Source organism: the organism of the source record quoted next, unplaced genomic scaffold (assembly GCF_019419815.1).
Source record: "Pyrus x bretschneideri cultivar Hongxiangsu unplaced genomic scaffold, Pyrus_bretschneideri_v1 Contig21, whole genome shotgun sequence".
NCBI lineage: Eukaryota > Viridiplantae > Streptophyta > Magnoliopsida > Rosales > Rosaceae > Pyrus > Pyrus x bretschneideri.
The window spans coordinates 6,251,861-6,278,332 of NW_025999513.1; the positions used below are offsets into that span (position 1 = coordinate 6,251,861).

General features: G+C 38.9%; 4 protein-coding genes across 8 annotated transcripts; all 4 read left to right on the top strand.

Annotated features, from left to right (window-relative positions):
* Positions 1-5,021: 5,021 nt before the first annotated feature.
* On the top strand, positions 5,022-10,032 carry LOC103959308 (aldehyde dehydrogenase 22A1). 2 transcript variants are annotated; one of them, XM_009371658.3, is made up of 15 exons: positions 5,022-5,181; positions 5,309-5,475; positions 5,582-5,625; positions 5,899-6,003; positions 6,255-6,382; positions 6,602-6,724; positions 7,128-7,281; positions 7,548-7,651; positions 7,748-7,826; positions 7,926-8,021; positions 8,142-8,279; positions 8,624-8,839; positions 8,930-9,121; positions 9,345-9,488; positions 9,622-10,032. In XM_009371658.3, the coding sequence occupies exons 2-15, from the start codon at positions 5,364-5,366 to the stop codon at positions 9,775-9,777; spliced, it is 1,791 nt and encodes a 596-aa protein (XP_009369933.2). In that variant the 5' UTR covers positions 5,022-5,181; positions 5,309-5,363; the 3' UTR covers positions 9,778-10,032. The 2 variants fall into 2 exon arrangements, with proteins under 2 accessions (XP_009369933.2, XP_009369934.2); XM_009371659.3 differs by having other exon boundaries at positions 5,028-5,181; positions 5,328-5,475.
* A 1,678-nt stretch (positions 10,033-11,710) lies between these two features.
* Positions 11,711-13,689, top strand: LOC125477480. The gene has a single exon (XM_048584633.1). The coding sequence runs from the start codon at positions 12,306-12,308 to the stop codon at positions 13,515-13,517; it is 1,212 nt and encodes a 403-aa protein (XP_048440590.1). The 5' UTR covers positions 11,711-12,305; the 3' UTR covers positions 13,518-13,689.
* Positions 13,690-15,109: 1,420 nt separating this feature from the next.
* On the top strand, positions 15,110-17,885 carry LOC125477299 (peptidyl-prolyl cis-trans isomerase CYP21-4-like). The gene is made up of 8 exons (XM_048584261.1): positions 15,110-15,291; positions 15,389-15,571; positions 15,701-15,740; positions 15,867-15,911; positions 16,306-16,391; positions 16,886-17,023; positions 17,120-17,270; positions 17,365-17,885. Exons 2-8 carry the CDS (start codon positions 15,420-15,422, stop codon positions 17,449-17,451), a joined length of 699 nt encoding a protein of 232 aa, XP_048440218.1. The 5' UTR covers positions 15,110-15,291; positions 15,389-15,419; the 3' UTR covers positions 17,452-17,885.
* A 1,595-nt stretch (positions 17,886-19,480) lies between these two features.
* LOC125477330 (FIP1[V]-like protein) lies at positions 19,481-25,854 on the top strand. 4 transcript variants are annotated; one of them, XR_007258462.1, is made up of 9 exons: positions 19,481-20,020; positions 20,183-20,391; positions 20,502-20,628; positions 20,871-20,936; positions 21,039-21,170; positions 21,257-21,358; positions 21,440-21,624; positions 21,743-24,735; positions 25,119-25,242. XR_007258462.1 is itself a non-coding variant. In XM_048584298.1 (9 exons), the coding sequence occupies exons 1-9, from the start codon at positions 19,631-19,633 to the stop codon at positions 25,671-25,673; spliced, it is 3,501 nt and encodes a 1,166-aa protein (XP_048440255.1). In that variant the 5' UTR covers positions 19,481-19,630; the 3' UTR covers positions 25,674-25,854. The 4 variants fall into 4 exon arrangements, 3 of the variants coding, with proteins under 3 accessions (XP_048440255.1, XP_048440256.1, XP_048440257.1); XM_048584298.1 differs by having other exon boundaries at positions 21,743-23,477; positions 25,119-25,854; XM_048584299.1 differs by having other exon boundaries at positions 21,743-23,456; positions 25,119-25,854.
* Positions 25,855-26,472: the final 618 nt, after the last annotated feature.

Sequence of the window (26,472 nt, forward strand, 5' to 3'; positions counted from 1 at the left end):
ATTATCTACACTAAGGGGAAGGGTGGGCTTAGCCTCACAATGGGCTAACAATAATATGGTTCAAATTTTTTTTTAGTGTAACGACCCATCCCCAAAAATTATAATTTTTATAATTTTAACATGTCAATGTACGAAAATGCCTTTCAAGGTAAATACGTTGACTTATGTTGAACGCCTTGTCGTGTCACATAAAGTTCATTTTCTTAGCGTAATCTTGTAGTACTCGTCGCTACGAACGCGTGGGTGCAAACGGAACATGATTTAGAGTTATAACAAATGAGATATTAACATTTAAAGTCGGGGGCATTTTAATAAATTGAATATTTTCTAAAGGCTCTAGATTTTTGGAGCAAAATCTGGAAAGCCACATGTGGCCCAAATTAAAGGAAAGAAAAGATGGGCGGTGGAGATGGAAGATAATGGAGAGAAAAGAGAGAATCAACCAATAGGAGAGGGGAGAAAGGAGAGAAGAGGAGAAAGAGAGGAACCCGCCGGGTTCCCCTTGACCCGTACCAGACCCAGCGGCACCAAGGGTGGATCCACATAGGAACCTGGGAGGTTCTAGGACCTATCGGCCATCCTAAATCGCTGCTATAAATTTTTCGGGGACCCCTCGTACTTGAGCATGAGGTATGTGCAGGTTGTAGGTTACAAGTTGCAGTGGCTGTCTTTTTCTCGAAGAAGATGACCGCGCATGGAGAAGAAAGAAAATAGGGACCCTTCCTGCCTTTTTCCTCCTTGCTTCTGCCATGGTCTCATCCGTCGGTGCCACCCACTACTCTTCCAACCTTTCTCTGTCGTCTTCCCCCGGGGGGGTAGTACATAAGCCCAAATTTCCCTAAATTATTTCAACCATCTTAGTAATTTTTCTGATGGGTGAAATTTCCTTCATAAGGTTAGTAAGATGGATATGATCTGTCATGGGTTGGTAAAATTTGGGGGTGGAGTTGCCATGGCTTCGGGAGAATGGGGAGGGAGGCAGTTGGTGGAGGTATGGCAGCTTTGTTCTTAGTGAGATAAAAGGTGGATGTTTGAAAACTAGTAAAAGAGAAAAATTGTGTGTTTGGTTAGAAAGATAGTGGGAGTTTGGGGAGAGTTTTATTTGACCGGTGTTTTAAATTTAGTAGTTCGATAATCAATAACTTAGGTACTCTCTAGTAACTTATGAAATCTCGTAATGGACGCTTGAATTATGATTTTATAATTTGTAATATTGTTTTGCATATGATTTTTGAATGAAAATGTATTATATTTAAATTTTCAATGTTATTTTTGTCTATAAATTTTTTGACCTTTATAATTAGGACCCCCCGAGTTTAAAATCCTGAATCCGCCACTGAGCGGCACCCATGTTTTCCGACGCCATTCAGGCAATTTTTCCGGCGAATCATGCTGCACCACCACCTAGAATCAACTCCACAACCCTTCTTCTTCAAGTTCCACCCCAAAAACCGACGATTTTTGGTCTGGGTTTCATGGGAATGGCACCAACGTCACCATGGTGTTCTTGGTGGCAATCCGCCAATTTTTGAAGTAAATTCCTTCAATCTCTACCACCATTAAACTCTCATTGAACCCAGGAGCAAACCCCAACCAACCATAGAGGCAGTGGAGCACCAAAGGAGTTGAATTAAAGCACACCTAAATCTAAGGTTCCAACGCGTTTGAGTGAAATTGAGGCATTTCCAGGCCAAATTGGCCTTAGACACAGGTATGAAAGTTGTTCCTCTCATCGAGATCTTTTTTCCTGTAAAATTTGAGAATTTTTGGAATAGTTGGATTTTCTGGCGAGTCGGGGAGGCCGACCGCCACACGCGGCGGCGCATGGAGGAAAAACCTGAGGTTCCTCAACGTGCGAAATCCGAATCGGTCATCTATTTCCCCAAATTCTAATATTTTAGTAGAGTTTTACTAAAAGGTACTTAATTGTGTTTAGGCGCGTTGGCAGGAAGCGACCTCATCATCACTAGTTCGAACGGTTCTCAGGCAATAAAATCAGTGAGTGGACCCCTTCTTAACCTATATATTTTTATAAATATTACCTAGCATGCATGGCATACTTCATGATTTGAATATGATTTATATTTTATGGAAACGTTATAAACTATTGGTTTTACACTTAGAAAAGGTTTACGACTATTGTTTTTATGCCCTATGAAATATTACGGATTTATGAAATATTATTGAATGTGATTTATGAGAATGATTTGAGTTGGATAGCTTTCACGGTTTTATATGATTTATGAAACGAGGGTTGAGCTTTTGAGCTTCGATATTTTGATGCGATAATTTGAGATATGTTTATGTTACCTAATGGGTTATAATACGGCACTAGGGGTGGGCACGGGCCGGGCCCAAATTTAGAGGGACCGAACCTGACCCGCTTGAATAGGAAATGGGACGGGCTAAGCCGGGTATTGTAAATCTGATCACTGGAACCGAACCTAACCAGGCCCATTTCAAACGGGCTGGTTCGGGACGGGTCCATAGGTCCTCTTACTTTTTTTTTTTTTTTTTTTTTTTTTCCGGTCTTGATCGCCTCCCGGACTCGCGAATCCTCCCGATCTTCCTATCTGGAATCGGACCTAACCAGGTTCATTTCAAACAGGCTGGTTCGGGACGGGTCCACAGGTCCTCTTACTTTTTTTTTTTCCCGGTTTTGATCACCTCCCAGATTCGTGAATCCTCCCGATCTTCCTCTTGATGTTTAACTCGGTCTCCGATAGCAAGACCCTCATCTGCTGCCGCGCCGTTTTCAAGCGATTCAACTTGTTCGTCCCCCACACAGACTCAAATCGCTCCAGGACCTCGTCGCCTTCCTCAACATCCTCAAATCGCTCCAGGAAAAAAAAATCACACACACAAATGCACATATCTGGGTGCATATCCACAAAGAACAAATCTCTACAGAAATAATATCATAAACTTTAAAAAAAATACCAACACCACGAAGCAAAATATTCAAATTATATAAATTTAATTAAAATGGAGGGGAAAGAAACACCACCAACCCCTTTTTGGAGGACCGAACCTTGAAGAAGCAGCGCAGCTACACCCAACAAAAATTATCACAAACAATTTCAAAAGTAAAAAAATTTAAAGGAAAAATAGTAGTCCGAAGCAAAAGGAACACCTTATGTGAAATTAATAGCAACATGGCCTTCTGCTTCAGTGGGATTTTCATTGGAGCAAATAATCGAGTTCCTAATTGGATTATAGGTCTCTGCTTGCACTTTATGAAATCCGCCTCCACTGCCACCGCTATGAGAGGAGATTGAGAGGGAGGAGATCGAGAGAGAGGTGATCAAGAGAGATCGAGAGGGAGGAGAGATCGAGGGAGAAGAGTGGAGATGGGATAGAGAGAGGGTGAAAGGAGAGTTACGATAAATGGGTAATAATATAGGGTAAATCATAGATGCAATGAACGGTTCGGGCTTGGGGCCCTTTTTCCAATTTTTAGAACTGACCCACCCCGCCCCATTTTGTATTTGTAATTTTTGGACCCACCCCGAACCGCAAGGAATCGGCCTGCCCCCTAGATCCAGGAACCGTTTGCCTACCTCTATACGGCACATCTGCACACCACGGGTATTATATCTATGGCCATAGGACACAGATGATGGATGAGTGAGTTATGATATATATTATACCCCTAGCTTCATTGCTGAAAGCGGTGTCAGACAACTTCACTAGCCACAGTTAGTGTTGGTGTAAATGTTATGCTATTTGATTCAGCTTCACTTACGGGTGATGGACAGATTATTCAGCTTCACCTTTAGGTGATGAACAGGTTATACAGCTTCACCTTCGGGTGATGGATAGATACTGCCTTCACTATGATACCCCTAGTTGAGTACTTGACTAATGAGATTTACCGATTTGCCTTTGGGCTACGTTTCCGACATTTTTGAGCATGGTTTTGCGCATACTGTTTTTATAAACGTTTTCAAGGCATTCTAGGGTTTTTTAGAAAATCTATTATCTAGTATTATATATGTTTTTGAAACAGGGGGTTATTATGTTCATAAAGAAAATGTTTTTCCTATTATTAGTATTATTATAAACTTTGGTCCACTCACCTTTTTTGGTTTTGCACCCCTCAGGAGTTAGGATCGAGGCACATGATCCTGGCTTCAGGACACTTTTGCATATTCTCGAGTCTTCTCAATATAGTATCATTCCTTTGTTCGTATATTTTTCTAGTAATTCTTCTACATTATTCTTAGTAGTTGTATACTCTAAACACGTTCTTGCTATGGTATTTTACATTTTAATTGCATATCTTTTACTTGTATGCATGTTTAAAATGGCTTCGTCACCCTGGGGTGTCGGCCAGCACGTGCCTACCCTAATATTTGAGGTTATCGGGGTTGGGGCATGTCATTTAGCAAGAATTGAACTAAAACCTTTTAGGTACAAATGAAGAGAAATACAACTAGATCGTAGTACTAAGTGGTCCTTCTACACCAAACTTATTATTTTTTGTGTTGAAATTTTGAATGTGCCCAACAATGTCTTTCTCCCCAAAATGAAAAAAAACAAAAATTAAAAATGGATTTTTGTACTAGGAAACTCCAGCCACCCCATCTCTCCAAACCCCAACCAGCCCAATCTTTACCCCTCCCCAACCCCCCACCGCCAAGTCCCCTATACCACCCACACTGAAAACCCCAAAAGATCTCAACCATTACTACCCTTCTCTCGATCTTTCTTTAGCCACACAACATCTCCCTCTTCCATGCAGTCCTTCTAATATGTTTGAATTTTGCTGAAACTATCGACTAACGAATCTAACTGTGTTGCACTATTAAGTGCACGATATATGTGTAGAATCACAACTTTAATATTATCATAAAAAAATTCAGAAAAATATTATGATAAATTTCTTTCGGGTCTTTTTAATGGTAGATTGTTGGGAAATAATATTCTCTTAATTTCCAAATCGTGGGTGGTAGAGGAAGTAAACGGGGGGTAATAAGAGTAAAATCCAGTACCTCACGTGGCATACCGGGTTAACACGTGATTTACAGGATACACAGTAACATTCCCCCCTCGCTCCTTTCTCTCGGTCCTCACTCTCTCTACCTCACAGAGGTTACCTGACCAGATCAAAGATGCCATCGTAGCCGTCCATCTCAAATTTCCCGGCGAAGAAAGTGGAAGAGGAGCCCCAGTAAACAAGTAAGCTCGATCCAATTCCAAAGCCGACTCCTCCGTCGCTTTTTTGGTTTTTTTTTTTTTTTTTCCTTTCTGTTTTCGTTTTGTTTTCTTCGTAACCGAAAAACGCAACTGCAACTTTTTGTTCCAGTCTTCTTCTCTCTCTGCAGCGTAAGGGCGTTTGATTTGTATTCTGTTTCGAAACGATGGCGTTTTGGTGGGCTCTCTTCGTCCTCGGATTCGCTTACGCCGTTTGTAGGTTCCTCTTGATGCTCATTCCCCCCAATGTGCCTTCTATCGAAGTCGATGCTTCTGATGGTATGCTGCTACCCCTCTCTCTCCTCTCTCTCTCTCTCTCTCTCCCGATTGTATTGATTGATTGATTGATTGATTGATTGATTGGGCGTGGTTTGATCAATGGCAGTGTTGGATGATGGGAATCAGACGCAGGAGAACAGTTTCATATACGTGAGTTTCTCTAAGCTTTTTGGCTCCCTTGATTGTAATTGTTACTACAATTTGTAATCTTTGTAAGCATTTCTCTCCAGTTCATTATTGTAGTTAGTTTCTTCGCATTTATCGCTTAATCTGATCTAATTATAGTTTTGGAAGTAATTAAATGGCTTATAATTGCATTCAAATCTGTTTCACTTTGCACTTGTTCTTGTCGCCTGAGTTGTAGTCAATGTGATTGTGTCAAGCACTCAATTGGGTACCTCTTATTGGGGTTTTACGGTGCAGGTACCTCCGAGGGGAAGGACACCACAAGCAGAGACCAAGGTTCAGTGCTATGAGCCTGCAACCATGAAATACTTGGGATATTTCCCTGCACTGACACCCGTTGAGGTGAGACATGTTATGCATGCTTGGATTTGGGGATTGGTGAATTGAATGCGTAGGGAGTTCCAATATTGTACTCCTCTTTCCTGAATTCTAAACGGGTAGATTATTGTTCTGTTCGGTATTAAGTGATGAGCTTGAGTCTGTGCCTGCATACATGGTGCCTGATTTTGGATTCACAAACTAAGTTCAAGTGAGAAAATTGGTGGAGATAAGAATATTACAACTGTTGGGATATTCTGCTTTGTAAATGTCAGGTCAAGGAGCGTGTAGCTCAAGCAAGAAAGGCACAAAAAGTATGGGCAAAGAGTAGCTTCAAGCAAAGACGCCAGTTTCTCCGGATTCTTCTCAAGTATATTATTGAACACCAAGAGCTTATATGTGAGTAAGTACTCTATTCAAACCTCTCTCTCATCTGAAGTATTATGTAGACAAGTTTATGAAATAATGAGAACATATAAATATGTGATGCACTATCTTTCCGTATGAAATTATAAATAGGTGATACTCTATTTACATGGGTTTCTCATTTAGTGTCTTTTTATTGTGGTAGACTATTAATCGAGATTAGTTTGTGTACTTACATATATAAAATTTTGATTAGAATATCTTCACGTGATACGGGAAAGACAATGGTGGATGCCTCTCTAGGGGAGATAATGACAACATGTGAGAAGATCACTTGGCTCCTTTCAGAGGGTGAGCGTTGGCTAAAGCCTGAATACCGGTATTTTTCTTCTGCTTTGTTTACATTTTCTATATCTTATCTGATCTCTGTTAATTTGAGTAACATAACTGTCTGCTGTGGTAAATACCTTGTTGGCCATCTTCATCATGGTTTGTTCAATTGCAGTATCACTGATATATGTTTCGTGATGTTTGCGGACTTGAATGATACCTGTACCACTACCTTCCAGATTTTTATATTTATGTTTAGTTTTTATACTGTACTCTTTTTCGGATATGCACCTTCTTCGTATCAATTTTACCATTTCTATCCAATTTTTTTTTCTTCTTTTTAACCCATATAAGGAGTTTTTTTAACGGTTTTTAGGCAACGGAGATTCACTTCCACCAATGGACATATAAATGCACTGTATTGTGATTATTGTTCGTGACAAAATTTTCAGATGTTGCGGAAGGTCAATGCTTCACAAGAGATCCAAAGTGGAATTTCATCCCCTTGGAGTCGTTGGTGCTATTGTGTCATGGAATTATCCTTTTCATAATATTTTTAATCCAATGTTGGCGGCGGTGTTTTCTGGAAACAGCATTGTGATTAAGGTAGTTATTGTTAGAATGTCCACTGTTATTTTAATTAATCACTATCTGCACTTGTCTCTATATCCGTAATACCTTATTCCATTTGACTTGGTGGCTGTCTAAACATCGCATATCTGTGTTAGCTATTATTAGTTGCTGGGGATTTAGGCTATATATCCTTAGAAAGTGGCTCGTGAGAAAAGTAGATAGACATAGTTTATCTTCTAATTATTTGCACTGAAGATTATTTGTTAATTTGACAGAGAACCATATGCTTGTAATTGCAGGTTTCAGAACATGCAAGCTGGTCTGGTTGTTTCTACCTCCGAATAATCCAGTCAGCCCTTGCTGCTGTAGGAGCACCTGAAAATTTAGTTGACGTTGTAACAGGGTATTGATTTTCCATTTTTGGTTGGGGTGGCGGTTGTTTCTTTCTCTCGTCTTGTTTAACTGTCTCCTTATGATTTAACCTTTTCTTCCTCACTAGGTTTGCTGAAACTGGAGAAGCACTGGTGTCTTCTGTTGACAAGATAATATTTGTTGGATCGCCTGGTGTGGGTAAGATGGTATGATCTTCTTTTGCCTGATTGGATGGATTTCTTGTTCTTGTTTAATTCCTCGAGCGGGCTTCTCACTTCCAACTTTCACTTCTGCTATTTCTGCAGATAATGAAAAGTGCTGCTGAGAATCTTACCCCAGTTACACTTGAACTTGGTGGGAAAGATGCATTCATTGTTTGTGAAGACGTAGATGTGGAACATGTATGATTTTTTTCCTACCCTCATGATGTTTATCAGACATGGAAATTTAATATGAAGGATATTTTGGATTATAATTTTTTATATTCCTGAACACCATATTTACCTAACTACTCAATTTAGGTTTCCCAAATTGCTGTGAGAGCTGTTCTTCAGTCAAGTGGACAGAACTGTGCTGGGGCTGAGAGATTTTATGTTCATGAGAAGATTTATTCTTCATTTGTCAGTCAAGTTTCCAAGATTGTAAAATCTGTTTCTGCTGTAAGTATGTCCCTATCAACATGTTTTGTCCCGAAGCTGAATCTTTAGGTTGTCTTACAACTTTTTTTCTTTGTCGTGATTTCAGTGAAGTTTGATTTTACAGTGAGCATTTATATGCACTACATATTCTTTTAGTTACAATGTCAGCCAGATGCAGACTTGCCTTCCCTGGTTCATAATCACATTGGCTGGAATGGTCGGGAAAAATTAATGAAAAATTATCCAGCTAGTTCTGTGGAGATAGTTATACAACGTATACTTAAACATGGATTCAATAAGAGTTGTGCATTTATAAGAACTTAATATTCAAACTCCTCATTCTGTCAGTTTATCTTCTTTTGTAGGGTCCACCACTTACTGGAAGATATGATATGGGAGCTATATGTTTGCAAGAGCACTCTGAAAGGCTTCAATACCTTGTAAATGATGCCTTAGACAAAGGAGCAAAGTTTGTTGTTCGGGGAAGTGTTGGCCATATAGGTGAAGGCGCAGTTGATCAATTTTTCCCACCTACTGTGATTGAAAATGTAAATCACACAATGAAGCTGATGCAAGAGGAGGTATCCAAATTCATGTGTTTTCTAGCATTTCCATATACACCTTTAATATCCAATTAGTTACATGGAGAAATGCTTTCTACAATTTTGCAGGCATTTGGACCAATCATGCCATTAATGAAATTTAGCACTGATGAAGAGGCTGTCAAGCTTGCTAATGATTCAAAATATGGTCTCGGCTGTGCTGTTTTTTCTGGCAGCCAGCGTCGTGCAAAAGAGATAGCTTCCCAAATACACTGTGGAGTTGCTGCAATCAATGATTTTGCATCAACGTACATGTGTCAGGTAAATATGTTATCAGCTGGTAGTTGTTATTGTTTCAGTTTTCTTCCTTATTCTTTCGTTTTTGACTGAAGATGGATTTTTTTGTTGTCATTTATCAGAGATCCCTTAAGTTGAAGCATAACAAGTATCCTTGTTGCAGCACAGCTCGTTATTATTTTGTTCGACATGATGACATTGTTAATCCAATGAACTAAAGATGTCTCTTACTTTCGTGAATTTGCAGTCCCTGCCATTTGGTGGTGTGAAAGACAGTGGATTTGGAAGGTTTGCTGGTGTAGAAGGATTGCGAGCATGTTGTCTTGTAAAATCAGTTGTCGAGGATAGATGGTGGCCATACATTAAGACCAAGATACCAAAGCCTATTCAGGTCAGATAACAAAACCGAACTGTATTGTCATCTCTTTGGCCCTCTCCTCTCCCCCTCCCTCTCTCTCACACACACACACACACATACATTGAAACCCCAAATCTGACTGATTTTCCTACTTGGCCAACCACAGTATCCCGTTGCAGAGAATGGCTTTGATTTCCAGGAATCACTTGTTGAAGCACTCTATGGCATGAACATTTGGGACCGCTTGCGAGCATTGGTTAATGTTCTAAAGATCCTTAGGGAGCAAAACTCTCCTGGTAACAATAAGAGAAGAGATGACTGAGCTTGGCACATTAGTGCTGGAACATTTTCATGGGTTAACCGAATTACGAGATATTTTGGGTTTTGGCTTCCCGTTGGAATCTCTCTTAATCACAGAGCATGAACCTAGTTGCTTCCTCTTTTGTTTTGTTGGGTTCTAATTTGGTAGCAGGACAAATACAGAAAAAGAACAATGAGTTTTGATTGTAATGCAGACTTAAAGGGTGTACTCTTGACAAATGCGTATTTTATAGGGACCTCGTACTATTTTTTTCTCCTTCCGCATTCTCCCCTTGTTTTCGGCCCTAAGAATGAATAAATTAAATCATCGTCCAAGTCCAAGAACAAGACCGGAGAGGGAAAACTGAGAGTGCGTAAATCATTACCCTTTTTCCAAACAATGATCGGTCTTGGGCGCGGGCACCTGATTTTGTATGTTGTGGTTTGGGATTTGAGGTTCGGTTTGGGGTTTTGGTCTTGTGCTTAGAGTTTTGGGGTTTGGGTCGTGTATCTTGCCCGGAGCCAGTCTCTACATGCTCTGTGCATCCTCGAACCACGCCAACAAGCTCCTCAGTTTTCCAGCAACTCTGCTACCTGCTGGCAATTTTCTTACATGTTAACGGTATAGGCTGCACAGCAATGCAATGACCACTTGCATTAACCAGCCCTTGGAGGGGGACAAGGGACTATTGTATAAAAAAGTAGCTCAAAGAAGTATAGAGATCATGCAAATGCTTATTGGAAGAGAGATAAAAAAGGATTAATGATTGTGAAATATGAAAAGGTTTCCATATTGTTTGGTTTTGGCAAAATAGAAGAGGTTCCCACGGGGCAAGATTTGGCATAACGGAAATATCATGGGTTTGAGTCCTGGAAATAACATCTTTGCAAAGCAAGGGCAATGTTGTTTATGATAAACGTTCCTCCCGACCCTCGCAAAGTAGGGAGCCTTACTGGCTTGGGGTCACCCTTTATCAGAGATTTCCGTCTATGTCTTCACTGAATTCCATTATTATTAGAACCTTTTTTTGATCTGCATTTTCAACCATGTTTTCTTGCTTTGAAAGAAGAAAGTTTGTTATCAGATGAAGTGGAAAACAATCCTCAGTGAATGAACTTTCTTGAATATATAGGGCTTGTTGCCACAAGTGCCTCTTCCTGCATTCTTATATGCTATTCTAGCTACCTATTTTATAATTTGTTTTCTCTTTTGTTGTTTTCCTCCCTTTTTTTTCATGTGGTTTGTGTGATAATGTAGAGATTATCAACTTCTTTTTATGATATTAAAACAAATTATCTTACGTGTGAACCTTAGTGATCACACATGCTAAGACAAATATGGCTTGACTCATATGTTATTTTGAATGTATTTTACATATCATATACACATTAGCGCACATTACAATATTTGAGTTTCTTTTTGAGATCATAACTATAAATTAGGTGGAAATTTTTTAATTAATTCGGTCTTATCTCTAGACCTGTCATAATTCTAACTCACCGCTCACCCTCCCTCGCTACTTAAGTCAACTCCAAGAGTGAACTAACCCCACAACTACAAACTCCCACTTGCAAATGTCTAATCCATGCAACCAAATCTTGGAACACACAATCCACATAAAGATGACATTCACCAACTCACAAACCTTGCCTCCCCATCACAAAACAACTCATTACTGAGTATGACCTAAATAAGAAAACAAACCCACAACAACCATGTCAAGTGCCAACCTAAGAAACTATATTTATCCACCAACAACGTCTTCTGTCCCAACCATCCCAATACCTTCTTCCCCAACCATCCCAATATATCCCTCACCCATTCCCACTTTTCTAGATTTAGGTGGGCCGAACGCGGCCCAAACACAGAAATCGCAAAAATAGCAATTTGCTTACTACTCCTACGGTAATGCTAATTCACATTTCTCCCCATATTTTTCAATTCCGTTTATAAATAAGCCTCCTTTTTTCCATTCCCATCGCCCAAATTCCAGCCCCATCAATCATATCACAAATCCAGAAAGCTCTCCCTTTTCCTTCACAAACTCCCCAAAGTCTCTGCCTTTCTCTCTCTCTCCGTCTCTCCCGTCGTAATCCACCGCTCCGGTCGGCTGGCTTTCAGATGACGATCCTTCGCAAAATAGCATCTGGGTAAGATTCTGAAACGCCAATATCCCACAGGTTTGTGAAAAATCCAAGAGAGAGAACCGAGGAGAGAGAGAGTGAGTTTATGATAGAGAAGACGACAATGGAGGTTGAGAGGATGAGGCAGCTGTTACTTCTATGGTGTAAAAACTCCTTCGTGGCCCTCGTGGGTGCTAATCACACCGCCGCCAGGTTCTGCGCCCGCTAAATCCCATCATGTTCTTCGCTGTTGTATTTTTACCTTCGATTCCTTTGTGACAAACGTTGCAAATTCGCAATCTGTCAAACATTTTCGCGCCTGGGTACTCCCCAAATCGGCTTTTGGAGCTGTTCTTCGATCCGATCGCTTTCGCTGAGCTTTTCGAGGATTTTCGGTGCCAAAAGTGTTGAAAATTAACCGAGTAAATGGAATTGGCTGGCGGGTTTGCAGCCAAGGATCATAACAAGGTGAAGCACCTTCATGGTGGACGGATGGAATTGGAATCCCAGACTTACTTTGTCATCAATCTTCCAGATTCCAAGGTATTGCGGATTATTTCGCGCTCCGTTTTTCTGGGTTTGGTTATTCTCACACTGCCCTGCATTGGGACACTTCTGAGGGGATTAAATGTTTCCCATTTGGATTCGAATATCGAACCCAAAAATTTCAATTTCGAGCAGTTGGGTCTGCTTTTTCGTGATTTGGCCGGCGAAGGCCTCCGCAGAAAGGGTGATGCATCTCTCATTGTGACTCCTGGCAATGCCGGTGCGATTCAAAAGCTTCACCCTTTTGATTTCAATGGATTTGATTTCGTTGTAGGTTCAGATTTGGTGCGAAAGAGCTCGTTCTTGGACGAGTCTATGGATTTCATTTTCGCATTCAACTTGGCCGATGCTAAATTTGCGGATCGCATTCTGAAGATTGGCGGCATAGTTGCCGTTCCAATAAGCAACGATCCTTCAAAAGCTTTTAGGCCAAAACCAAATTACAGGATCGTGTATCTTCGCCGATACGCTTCCACTTTCGTGGCAATGAGGAAGATCAGTCCGGCTTATGACTTGCCCGTGACGTCCCGGAAGCTTTTCCAATTAGAAACTGAGGAAAAGAAGACGGTGTTAGAAGGTCTAGAAGACGTGCTGCTGGAACCGCCGAGGCACATTTTGGCCAAGTCAAATGAGTACTTAAACAAGATCAAGTTCCTCCCCGACTTGTTGGGTGATTCCCTCGACATTTACAACCGCCGAGTGTTTGTCAATGTAGACCTAAACGAGGAAAACCACGGCATGGTAGAATGGTTCGATCAAAACTATCCCAAAAAGAACCAAGGATTCGAGGTCTACAACCTCGAAGTAGAGCCTGAAGAGGGTACAACCGCCCCTAAAAACGACGTTTCAGATTGGTTGAAAGACAATGTGAGGGAAGAGGACTATGTCGTGATGAAAGCGGAAGCAGAAGTGGTGGTGGAGATGATGAGGAAGAGGACAATCCGTCTGGTGGATGAGTTGTTCTTGGAGTGCAACAATGGATGGTGGGAGAGTGGGAGGAGTGGTGGGAGCAAGAGAGCTTATTGGGAATGCATTGCTTTGTATGGGAGGCTGAGGGATCAGGGAGTTGCTGTGCACCAGTGGTTCTTGTGATAAACTTGAAGAAAATTGGATGGTTTTTGTGTCAAGAATTTTGCTGCATCAAAGTTCAGAGACTTTTGAATTGTTTAAGAGAGATTGTGAGATTTTGGGGTTTGGTTATTTGAGTTATTGTTTAGCTTAAATGGTTTGTTTTATGAAGCCTATGAAATTGGCTTTTGCACTCTGTTTTAAGTGTTTGGTGGAATGGTGTCATATCTATCAATTTACAAAATAATAATACTAAGAGAAATCCTAAGAAAACTTTCTCAAAATAGGACTGTCTACGTACTCTTTGTAACTGCGTATTTTTGTCACAATATTTTATAATATTGACATGAAAATTGACGTTAAACTGTGATGTGGTAGAAAGTTTGCTAATATTAATAGTCCACTAATATCGAGGTATAAAGATGACATATAGTCGATGCATGAAGAAATTGTTCCCTATTTCTTTGTTTGTATCTATTTGACTGTATGAATTGGACCATTTCTAGGTGTTGATGGAACAGATGGAACTGCAAATTTACATCTAGAAATGAATGATTGAATGAATTTGGTATTCAGAAATATGGACCAGTTCGCAGTTTTTACAAAATAACATGTTATTTGGCTCCTCTTGCTTTCTTCTTGAAATAGCTCTCTCCAATTCTTGAACAAATGGAAGATCTATAAATGGAAACTTATGTGTTCAGAACACAACTCGATACACTAAGTGTCATAATACAAATAGATGGACACTTACTGAAAAAAAATTTATCACCTGTATTATAACACTTAGTATTCCAAATGTATTCCAAGTATTTTGAAAATCTCTCTAATAAATGGAAAGAAATTGTGATGTGAGCCCTTGATTGATGGGGAAACTTCCATAGGATCCTCTCTCAATCAAGCAGGACACGGCCGGCGGTGACTTTTTTTTTTGGGTGAACGGTGGTGACTTTTTGGAAGAGGAAATGGAGTAATGGACCTCTCTATATTTGTAGCCTCTGCCTTCCTCTCTAAGTAAAAAAAAATTGATATTATTAGTGCAAAGCACATGGCAACGTCTTCAGTAGGGTGATTAGGTGCAACGGTTCACATTAGGGCTGAATTCTGAAATCAGTTTTTCAAAAAAATTGAAGTTAAAATTGTGTACGGTAAAGGAAAAAAGTTTTTTTTTATTTTATTTTTAATTATGGTTCTAAAACAGCAGAAAGTAAAAGTACTTCTATCTATGCTTGTAAAAAAAACATATATTTTTTTTCATAAGAGGTGGGTGAATAGCAATTAATAAAACTTTCATATTAACAATCTTACCCCGTTTATTTTTTCTAAATCTAATGTGCCGTTTTTTGTAAAAACACTTTGCACTACAATCTACCCAACGCTTATTTATTTTTTTCACATCTATTATTCTTACATCACAACAATATCAGTTTTGAATAAAAACACAATAATTCCAAACTAGTTTGAAGAGAGATTGTTATACCAACGCCAAACCTCAAAAATCAACAAGCTGTTTCAATCACGGAAGATTTAAGTTCTCATTTCTCCGGCGAATAATCTCAAATGGGCTCCACCTCCTTCCACCAATTTAAAACATTTGAAATCACAAAACTAAAAAAAAAAAACAAAAAAAAAACAAAAGGAAAAAAAATACGAACAGACTGGTTAAAACTGAACCGCCAACCAAAGTCTACTCTTTCTCTCTCTCCCTCTCCCTCTCCGATTCAAACATTTCAACCTCACTGCAACTCAATCCACGCCGTCAATCTTCAATCACAGATTCACACCCCAAATCCCGAAGGTACCTTCTCAAATTCCACTTCATTTTCTAGGGCTTCGATTCCCATCGATTTGGGGATCAAGATTCACCATCCAATTTTTAATTTTTTTTCCTGCAGATTTCGTGATTAGAGTTAAAATTCGAAGCTCATGGCGCGGATAAAGCCCCAGGCGCTGTTAATTCAGAGCAAGAAGAAGAAGGGGCCGACTCGGATCAGTACCACTACCATAGTTATGTGCAATTTAATCATCGCTCTGGTCGCCCTGTCGTTGATCGCTACTTATCGCTATTGGTCCAGAAGGTAAACATTTCAACTGGTATTTAAAAAAAAAAAAAAAAATTTATTTTATTTGTTTGGAAAGTAATTATAGTGTTAATTATGGATAATTTCAGCTACTTATTTGTTTTGCGCGCTAATTTGCTCTCATAGGTCGCTGGACCAATCTGGGTCGGAGTTATCTAATCAAGAGGTATTAATTTCAATTGGGTATTTTCCATTTGTGTAATTAATTATTAATTAATCTTCTTGTTCGGAAAATAATTATGAGTAAATGCGTAGTTGACTAAATTTGGTGATTTTTTGTTTGTTTGTTTAGAAATTTGATGGGATTGGAAAGAAGGACGATCTTCCGGGTTATGCTGTAAGTCTCTTAAGTTCGTAACACATTTGATGTACTGCCAATTTGCTCTTCGGTGTCACATTGCATGAACCTGCAATTTTTTATTTCTAGAATTAATGAAGCGGGGTGGTTGTGGTGTCGGTGCGGAGGTTAAATTTGTTATGGCCGCAAAATTTATCAACAAATTTCTGTTCTCAGACGGTATCTGGGTTGTGGACATTGCATGCCGTCATGCATTTGCTTGATATAACCTGATGGCTTTCAGTTTTGGGAAACTTTAATACATTAGAATTGCTGTGTTGGTTTAAGTTGCTGGCGTTTCATTCCTATACTTTCTGTTGGTGTTTTCGTTATGCTTTCCATCTTGTGAGTTATTCACTCTCTTTCTTCTCCCTCTCCCTTGTGTATTGTTTAGATTCTAAATACATCAAAGGGTCCTATCACAGTGGAACTTTTCAAGGATGCTTCTCCAGAGGTTGTGGATAGATTTATTGACTTATGGTGAGTAAAAGTGTTTAGTAGTCGAAGATCATCTCTCGGTTTGAAGTTCTTTCTCTACAGTGTAAGAGAATAAAGTTAAAATTATGGGACAGGGGGTGACTTAGCACATAGCTGTTACTAAATTACCAATACACGAAACTTCCTATTAATAAAAATGTTCTCATTTTAGGGATTTATCATCTAGATATTCTTATCAGCCATTTCATATATTTTTTTGGATTATTAAATACACACCAAGTTAAAGGTTATGTGTTATTTCTATAGCCTTGGTGATGCAGATACATGGTTGACTTATATCTAGGCTACATTTAGGTCCTAAGTATAGGTCTTATTGGTACACTAAATATAAATAAAATCAGAACTTCGACGATTACATATCATTTCAATATTCTGATTAGCAGTAGCATCCAGAAATAGACTTGCCTGGTTCTTGTGGTTGTAAGGGCAATATTGTGTTACGCTCTCAAGGCACTTCTAAGGCATTAGTTTTGCAGTCAAAAGGGACACTTCAAGGGGATGCCCTTCAGTCATGTGATCAAGCACTATATAATCAAAGGGGGTGGTTCCCAAGAACTTGGAGCAGCTGAAGATTGGATATCAAAAGGGAAACTTCGTAGTCAACTTGTTACGAGGTTTGTTTCATAGATAAATCTTTTATATTGGTTGTGTGCCCTGTTGGCCCTGTGTTGCAAAACTGATAGCTTATTCCTGCCTGTGTGAGCCTGTAGTCCAAAGCACGAAGCTTTTATGCTTGGAACTACGAAGGCTAGACCAGACAACAAAGGATTTGAGCTTGTTATCACAACTGCACCAATACCAGATTTAAATGATAAGCTAATTGTCTTCGGACGGGTCATCAAAGGAGAGGAAGTGGTACAGGTATAAAATTCTGTGCATCTTGGGCAACTTATTATCATGCCTAGACTTGGATAATATCTAATGTACAGTGCTTTGTGTACGGTTTTCCATTCAGGAAATTGAGGAGGTCGATACAGATGAACATTATCGACCTAAATCATCTGTAGGGATCACCGGCGTGATTCTGAAACAGGAGATCTAAGGGCGACCCAATCTAATGTGAAGTATTCCTGCATAGCATGGTTGCTGGTTTGAGCATCTTCTTACTGGACTGCTCAAGCAATGTATGTGACAGTACATCATTTAGGCTTCTGATGACCCCCATCCAATTTTCCCGCCTTCACCTCTCCCGATTTGGTTTGTAATTTGCAGTGGGGGATGGGGGAGTTTTGATAAATTTTTCTAGGTATAGGTTCCATATGTGTGGTGGACAAAATACGACTGTGCAGCTAATCTGATATGCAAGTTTGTTGTGGTAATCATTGTGCTATCATTATTTGATATGATTCATTTCGTTCTTATCATGGTCTTTCGACACTTGAAATTGTTTGACATAACGGAGGTTAGGGTTTCGATTTGCGCAGTTTTGTAATGGAGATGTTGCACCTTGTTTATATATGTATTTTTATTTTTGTAGGTTTAATTTTTGTTAATTTGTTATGCCCTTTGAATTGTGAGTCAAATATCACTTTGAGTCACAATTTTGAAGGCATAACGATAATTTTGAGTCACAATTCTACAGCTTAAGAATAATAAAAAGAAATTAGTTGATAATACAATTTTTGGTGCAAATGAGGTGTTAAGATTCAGAAAACAGACCAGCAATTCGCGGCTAATTATCTTTGATATTGTGACCTGATGACATTTTTTAGTTTGAAATTTGTAGATGACGAGTTTTATACAACATGATTATGACGGCTTTATTGTGCGATTAAATCAAAAACTTTCCTCCATTAGTGTATCGTATTGTTGTATTAAAAAAAAAAAAAAAAAAAAAACCAAAAGTGAACTTTAACTCAAATTCCGAGCTCACACCAGTTCTTGGTTTCTTCAGAGCACTGCTAGTGTTGAATATAATTTATTAATATCTATTCTATTGTACTTTATTTTGCTAATTTTTGGACCTCGACTTTTACATAATTCAACACTATTATTTATAAAAAGATTATCGAAAATCACAAATTAGATTTTGTCTAAGGCTATCTCCAATGCACATGAAATTTTAGAGACAACTTTATGTATGACCAAATCCCTTTCCAATAAATCGGAAGAGTTGGGTGAGGTGAACTGTCATGAACAAACCAACCCCGAGCAAATGGAAATTATAATTTAAATTTGGCAAGTTGGTATCAAATTCACCGTAAAACTCTGGATTTAAGATATAGTTAATGGTGTACTTGACCACGTTATAATGAAAACATAAGGTGTTACAATTACTTTTAATATTGGTACATGATTGACTATGTTATAATGAAAACCGAATGCGTGACAGTTAACTTTTATAATTTCTGAAAGAATCGTACACGACACGTTGCTATACAAAAATAACGTGTTCAAATTAAAGCTTATCCGTTCATATTAAAAAACGAATAGATCCGTTAAGTTCACGGGTTGTGCCGTGTCCGCATTAGTGTTAATTATCATCTTGATTGTGAGCAGTGTTGTTGGTTTGAGGCTTGGCCCTAATATAAATATATCAGCAATTTTGCTTAAACCAACTCCAATAGTGGGCTAAAAGTCAAATTACCTTCCAAAATTTCCCCCCAACTCACTCCAACCCAAGGGGAAATTTTGGATTAAATGCTAAATGCTAAACCAATGCCAAATTACCCCCAAAATTTAGCCTAGAAATCGGAGTGCACTCCACCCAATATTTATCAGAATTTAAATTTTTTTAGAATAAAATGTTCATAAAATTAATTTACGATAGTCTACGTATTTATTTTTTTTTTTAAATTTAATTTAACAAAAAAAAAAAAAGCTTGAGTTCATTTTTTAATAATCCCAAACTAAAATTTTAGGCTAGAACGGTTAGTTAAAGCAGAAAAACTATTTTTGGGCTAAAAACTAAATTTTTCAAGCTAAAAAATTTGACTTTGCTATTGGATATGGTTTTAGTGGCAGATTCTTTGTTATTTTAGGCGGGCCATAATTTGAAAGAGTCCATCAAAGAAAATAAATAATAAGTGGCAGTACTAGGGTTTTAGGGGTTCAGGGTTTAAGGTGGGGAGGGGTTTTGTCACAGAAAACATTTCAAGCTCCAGTCTTTTCTTCATCAAAGCATCCAAAGCTTATCATTTCGTCCCCAATGGCGCTTCTCCATCACCGTTAGGCAAAATCCTAGGAAAATTTCCCCTCTTCAGTTCCAGGTTTCCAAATTTATGGAGGACTTTGATGATGATTTCGGGGATTTATATGCCGGCGTCGAAGCACAGGCCAATTCGGCCATCAATGGCGCACCGGACTTCGCTCACTTTTACACAGAACCAGAAGAAGATGTCATTGAGGATAATGGAAAGGCGAAAACCACTAGTCCTGGAACCGATTCGAAGAAATCCGATTCTGACTGCGAGGAGTTGGGCGAGAAAGTTTCTGCTTTGGATGAGAATGAGGATGACAGTGGAAGTGATAGCGAGGATGACCTGAAAATAGTGCTGAATGATGAGGACTACGAGGGCAAAGTGTTTCCAAATGGCGGCCGAGGGCGCGTGAAGAATGATGAGCATGAGGATGAGCATGGTGATGGGTTTCCGGCTACGAAAGAGTATAAGGTATTATCTTTTTTGTCTAAATCAATTTGAAACTAGTGATTTTCAATCAGTGGTCACAGAAACTTTTTAGTATTCAGAATCTTTCTGTGTAAACGGAATCTTTCTGCTTTCAATAATGAATACTATTTGTTCATGTTCATAGATGCTTGGTGCTTTGTGCAGTACATAAGGACTCAAGGACCAACTTCTCTAAGCAATGGAAAAGGCAGTGAGGCTGTGGGTTCAGCGTCTTCCATGTCGGTTAGAGGAGACCATGAAAATAGTTTGTGCTATCAACGCAAGGGTTTGAGCTCTCAGATTAGTTGTATTGGTGATACACCTAATCAAATGGTGCCTCAAAATAGATTTGGTTTCAGACTTCCTTGGTACCGGTTAGTAGATTACAAACAAAATATTAACTATGCAGAATGACGATTTTTGTGTAATGTTGAACTGAACTATAGCCTATGACACATTGTTGTCCTTGTTTTCTGTATTCCAGGACCATACTTGACGTCAACATTGAATCGTTTGAGGAGAAGCCATGGAGGTATCCTGAGGTTGATGTAACAGACTATTTCAATTTCGGTTTGAAAGAGGACAGTTGGAAACAGTACTGTATCTCCCTGGTAAGTGAAATAGCTTATCTTTGCAAACAAATTTATGGTGTAAAAATAGTGTCTCAGTCTAGTCTTCTAGTTCCCATTTGGATGTTCTGGCAGGTTGAAATAGATTTTTCCCGAAGCTTTCTATGCAATGTAACTTGTGGTTGTGCCGTTAATGGTCTTGCCATATGGCCAACCGGTTCTCATTTGTTTTCTTAGACACAGTTCTTAGTAAATACAATCCTAATACTTAAAATTCATTGCAGGAACAACTACGGCTAACATCTATGCAGTTTAGGATCCCTGTCTCAAGAGCTTCAAAACTTTATCAGGTTATTAGTTTGAATCGTGTGGGAGTTTTGTTATATCATCATAACAGTATTTCAAATTTTATGTGTTGACATGTCCACTAATATCTTCCTTCCATAAAATAGGCTAAAGAAGCTGGATCTGAGTATGATACATTCGCCCAGGAAACTATTTATAAAGAAACGAACAATGCTGGACCAAGAAAGTTTGCTCCTCCATCTAGAGATTCTGATTCCAGTTTCAGAGAGTTGGAACTAGTATGTCGCAGTTTATTACTATTCTCTGATTCTTGTATTCAGAAACTTGGTTTGAGATGTTATGACTTGGCTTTTGATTTCTTCAGCCAAAGGGAAGAGCAATTCAGATTGAAGATAGTATGGTTGAACGCCAACCATCTTTTGATGGTAGGCATCCACGTAGTTTGGATGCTGATGTTGTGATACAGGTTGGCTGTCACTTTGAATTGTCAGATGGATTTGTTGCATCTACCTTGTATTCATTTATCACTAATTGCATGATTGGGCAGATTGCGGTGCAGGACGGCACTGAGGAAACTACGAACTATGGTGAGGAACAGGGCCATACAAATTGTACGGCACGTGAGGCATCTGAAAATGGGGAATGTAATGCTAATGGTAACCGAACTATTCCTGCCAAAGAAGATGATTTATTGGTTGGAACTCCAGAAGGAAACACAAGGATAGCAGACAGGTTTGTATTCTGTTATATGTGGGGCCCCAAATATTTCGATTATTAGGTTCCATATATAAAGTTAATTACAATTTCTGAAGGCACATTTAATTCATATAGTTTTCTTTGATATCATCAGTTGTTCCCGGAGGATCAGTGCCACTCATCCAATGACAATAGATTCTGATCAAAGAAACGACCAGTTTGTTGATCTGGATGGGTATGACTATAAGCAGGGGAATGCTGTCTCATTGGAGACTACAGAAATTACAAATAAAACAAATGACAGTGTTGGTGGGGATACTTTATATGTTGATCAATGCATGATGGAAGCACAATTATCACTTGGTGATGACAATCAACTTAGCCCCACTTCCTTTGCAAGTGATTCTGAGGCATCCAAGAATAGTGTTCATTTTGATCCAGAAGATATTAATACTCCTGCCACATCATCTTTTAAGAACCCAAAAGGCAATGGCATCAAGAGAAAAATAGTTGATATCAAAGATTACTCCATGCATAAAAGTCCTGCTCGAAAGGAGCATAAACATCAGCAAAGGAGGCTTGACAGTGTTGTTGAACCAAAGATTCATATTATAGATGATGATGCGTCCCCCACCTCAGAAATGGACGACCTTTATGACAGGAATAACTTATTGGATTCTAGCAGACGGAAGAAAATTCTGCCAGACTTTGGCTGTAGTGATGGAGAAGATATTTCATATTATAAGGAATCAAGGCATTATGGTAGGAGACATGCTGACAATCATGTTCATACCGCTAAAACAAACTATTTGGACAGAAAAGGTAGTCACAATATCCAGGACAAGGTAAGTCCATATTTCAGAAAAAACTGGAATGAAAGGGAGTATTTTTGTGAAGATAGGGATACAGATTGGCATCGTTTTGGAAGAACACAATTCACTAACGAGAGGAGTCTTCTCCCGAACAGGGAGTCCAGGGGCTGGCACTCCAAGTATTCCCCACCCACTGTTAAAGAAAGGGATGCACAATTTAAAAGGAATGCCAACAAACTGCAGTTTAAGAAAATACCCAACCATGGTGGTGGCTGTTTCGGTTATAAACGTGAAGATGATGACTTTGTGGGAGAAAAATTTGGGAGATGTGCTTCATTTACTGGCCGAAAGAGGAATACTTTGGATGAATTTAATGAAAGGCAGTTTCCTCGGCTCAGGAGAGATTTAGGGGGAAGGGATGGATATGTTAACAAACCCGTTTTTGATTGGGATGATTCATGGTCTGGGAAAATTGAAGATGAATATTGCAGAAATGGAGAAAATCAATACTTGTCCGATCAGTTGTACAGAGATTTACACGCAGGTGAAGGAAGATGGAATGACTCTCCATCACCAAGAAATGATGTTTCTTACTCAATAACTGATGAAAGATATGGGAGACGTGAACGAGAAATATACTCTGCTGAATCCAAAGAGAGTAACTGGTTTGATCATCGTTATGATGCTGATGAAATTGATGATATCGTTTATCCAAGTGATCAGTTTAAGTGGAGAAGATCTAACTGGCGATCCTCGGTCCTACACTGGACTGAGGATCAGTTAACTGTCAGGCACCATGATGACAAATTGTATTCTGAGAGGTCATCCCGTTCATATCAGAAATATGTAAGACATGAAAAATTTCATGCTAAATATGGTTCCTACAATGATGCAATGCATGTTGATATGCTATCAGAGCACGATAGATTAGAATTGAAGAGAAAAGGAAGTAGTACTCTCTGTATTAATAGTAGTTCTAAGATGTATATCGGTAAGCATGAGCGGACAGCACTGAGGTGCAGAGGTTCGAATGACTTGGTTGTTGGAGAAGGAAAGGTACAGTTGGGGGAACCCAAGGTGAAACCTTGTATCATTGTACTTGTATATATGAGTGCTCAACAAGAGTTGAGGAAGCCTTTCTTATTCTTTTTAATGCTATCTCATTGCATTTTTTTGCTCCTTTTCTCTATTTTTTTTTCCTTTTCTCTTGTATCGTATTTTCACTTTCCTCTCTCTCAAGTAATGTGTTGCCTGTATGTTCTTGAGTGTTGGTTCCCGTTCAGGTAGGCCTTGTAGTCCAGTGTGTCAAGCATGTAATGTGGGGGAATAAGGTTTCCCGTCAATCATCAAGGCATTATTGTATAATCTTCTTTATGTTTCCTATTCCTCGTTATCTGTCAGGAATTCAGGGTAAAGTTGTCTTGTCATGCTTGTTGATTTCATGGAGGTTGACAAGTGAGACTGCTTTACACCTTACAAATCAAAAGATAATGCTAAATATTTGAGTAAAATAGTGTTTTAAATTGGATGGTGGACAATAACAATAGGTGTTTCTCGAGATATCTTTCGAGTTAGCAGAATCTATAGTATATAAGGTTGCAAACTTGCATGAATCCAACATACATTTTTATTTAATTCTCTTGTTTGTTTTCAAATTTGCTCTGTTTGTTTATACTTCATACTCTGGCCATCTTCCAAGGACATGCCAGTCAGCCATGTACAATGTCCTACTGGCAGTCTGCTCTTTCTTTTCTATTGTGAGTATCCCCACAATGTACAGACAATTTAGAACTCTTAAGCTTTGTTAGGCAGTTTAACAACTGAATATTCAACGTGAAAATCAAATATTCGTGTTTCTTAGATCAAATCTCAGTATCAAAGGGAAAAAAGAAAGTTCCCGTCTCCTGGATTTGATAGATTAGATATCCTTTGAACACAAGTGATACTTATTGAATGGTCACTTTAATTACCTTAGTTTGAACTCTTTTACATCTGTCACCTATTTGAAGACACTTTAACGGATGTTGCAAGGTCTGTTTTATATGCAGACGATGTACTCTATTTTAATTATTGTAATAATATACATGTCCTAGTTTTGTGATTTTGCAGTCTAGACATAAGGGCAATTTGATATGGATGTCCTCTGGATTATTATGGTCCTATTCATCTTGAAATTACTACGACCGTTACATTTTGGACAGCTTTTGTGGTCTTCGGGCTTAGGGTGGTTTTACTTCCATCAATGCAATAGGTGGGAGATGTTACTTGCTTATTGTTGATGAAGCTGTTGGTATGCGGTAATGTATGGCATTCATAAGGAAGGCTAGAATTGAAGGTTCATTTGTTACCTTGAATCCCCTTTTTTGTTTCTTAATAGGATCTGTGGCCAGAAAACACAACTTCTGTAGAATACAAGCTAGACGTTCGAGTTTAGAAGTTTGTCTTTAGTTCATCTTTAGTTGCATTATACATGGACTTACAACTCCAATGTTTGATATACTGAACTTTTCGTAGTGCCATGCCTTTCTCTTTTACAGCTGTACATGTTCTTTTATTTATTTTGGATTCTATTTGTAAGAATGTTTCCAAAGATCATATTTGGATCTTGCCGAAATTTTGTTGATGGTCCATTCTGCTGCATGTTTCCAATCGGCTGTTTTACTGTTTAGTTGACTAATATTTTACAGATGTGTGACATTTCCTTGCTTTACGCTGCAGTCCTCTGTAAGAAGCTACAAACGTGGAACTTTGATTCACAATGGTAGGCTGGAAAATATGGATCCAGAGATTGGTGGCGAGCAGACAACTTTAGCGGATTCTAGTGAATCAAGGACAGTCCAATTTAACACCCGAAAAGTTGGACACAACCAAAACAATGCGAAAGGGCTTGATAAGTTTCCAGTTACAGCTCAAAATGGTGCTATGGATGTTGAAGAGGGCCAGATTGTAACAGAAGGCCTCAATACAGCACACCTACTGAGAAGACATGCTTCTGAGTATTCAGCAGCAGCTTCCAAAGTGAAAAAGCGAACGTTTGCCGGAGAAAGCGGTTCCAGTGGGAACAAGGTTGCAGAAGGATATGACAACCAAAGGATTCTCGAGACAAAGGCAAAAATGGAGAAACGCGGGGAACGGTTTAAGGAGCCAATCACCCTGAAAAAAGAGCCAGACAAGTTGTCCAAGCCTGAGATTGATCTTGTAGTTGAAACAGCTGAAGCACAGCTACATAGGCCATCCCGAAAGAGGCGATGGGGCGGCATAGAGGTTGTTTAGGAAGACTTGTGGCTTGAAGTCCTGGACAGGATGACTTATGCTATTTGAAGCAGGTCAATAAAATTTTAAAAACACAACTCAGAAATGGAGGGTTGGTTTGGTATTGTTGTGCTTTGAAAAAAAACTGTTTCTGCTGTGATGTAAGAATAAGCTCATTTTTGGTGCTTTACGTTTTCAGCTTTTTTTCACCCAAAATTGTGAAAATAAGCTGTTTTAAGTGTTTACCGAACACCTTTTTGAGCTCATCTTTTTTTTATACCCACTTTTTATAAAAGCACCTCAGTACCAAACCAGTACGAAGAAACAGGTTATAAATTTGTTCTATTTTCCTCTTTTAGTGAAATTGGAGGGAAGATTTGATATTTAAATTTAGTGACTTTTTCCCTACCTTTAAAAATCCTCTTCGGTGTAGTAACAATTTCCAATGGTGATTCAACTTTGAGGATTTGTACAATTTTTCTGAAGGGTTGCAAACCAATTTTCTGATTTCATAGGGAGTCGCTGCTTCCGGTTACTTAGTAATTTCTTTCTTCTCATGCAATCTTTGAAGAAGTGATGGGGCTGGTGAATTGCAGATGGCCAAAAATCATGTCATTCAGTTTAAGATCGTTCTTGCCCGTCTGCAGATTTAATCTGGTTCTTTATTTTGTTTTGGCATATATATGAGCTCGGTTGATTTTGCTCACATATTTGATATTTCCTTGTGAATATATTGTAAATCGTTGTGAGCTACTGTCCTACTATGCAAGTTACTCCTTAAACCTAGGGCTGAGCTGAGGATTGAGACTAAAGTTTGTCT

Bases quoted from the DNA above. Each gene is read 5' to 3' on its own strand.
- LOC125477330 (XM_048584298.1), top strand. From the start codon at position 19,631: ATGGAGGACTTTGATGATGATTTCGGGGATTTATATGCCGGCGTCGAA. The intron at 20,629-20,870 runs GTAAGTGAAATA...AATTCATTGCAG, and splicing joins AACAGTACTGTATCTCCCTG to GAACAACTACGGCTAACATC. The intron at 23,478-25,118 runs GTGAAACCTTGT...TTTACGCTGCAG, and splicing joins TACAGTTGGGGGAACCCAAG to TCCTCTGTAAGAAGCTACAA.
- LOC103959308 (XM_009371658.3), top strand. From the start codon at position 5,364: ATGGCGTTTTGGTGGGCTCTCTTCGTCCTCGGATTCGCTTACGCCGTT. The intron at 6,383-6,601 runs GTAAGTACTCTA...AATTTTGATTAG, and splicing joins CACCAAGAGCTTATATGTGA to AATATCTTCACGTGATACGG. The intron at 7,282-7,547 runs GTAGTTATTGTT...TTGTAATTGCAG, and splicing joins GAAACAGCATTGTGATTAAG to GTTTCAGAACATGCAAGCTG.
- LOC125477299 (XM_048584261.1), top strand. From the start codon at position 15,420: ATGGCGCGGATAAAGCCCCAGGCGCTGTTAATTCAGAGCAAGAAGAAG. The intron at 15,912-16,305 runs GTAAGTCTCTTA...TGTATTGTTTAG, and splicing joins ACGATCTTCCGGGTTATGCT to ATTCTAAATACATCAAAGGG. The intron at 16,392-16,885 runs GTGAGTAAAAGT...TTAGTTTTGCAG, and splicing joins GATAGATTTATTGACTTATG to TCAAAAGGGACACTTCAAGG.
- LOC125477480 (XM_048584633.1), top strand. From the start codon at position 12,306: ATGGAATTGGCTGGCGGGTTTGCAGCCAAGGATCATAACAAGGTGAAG.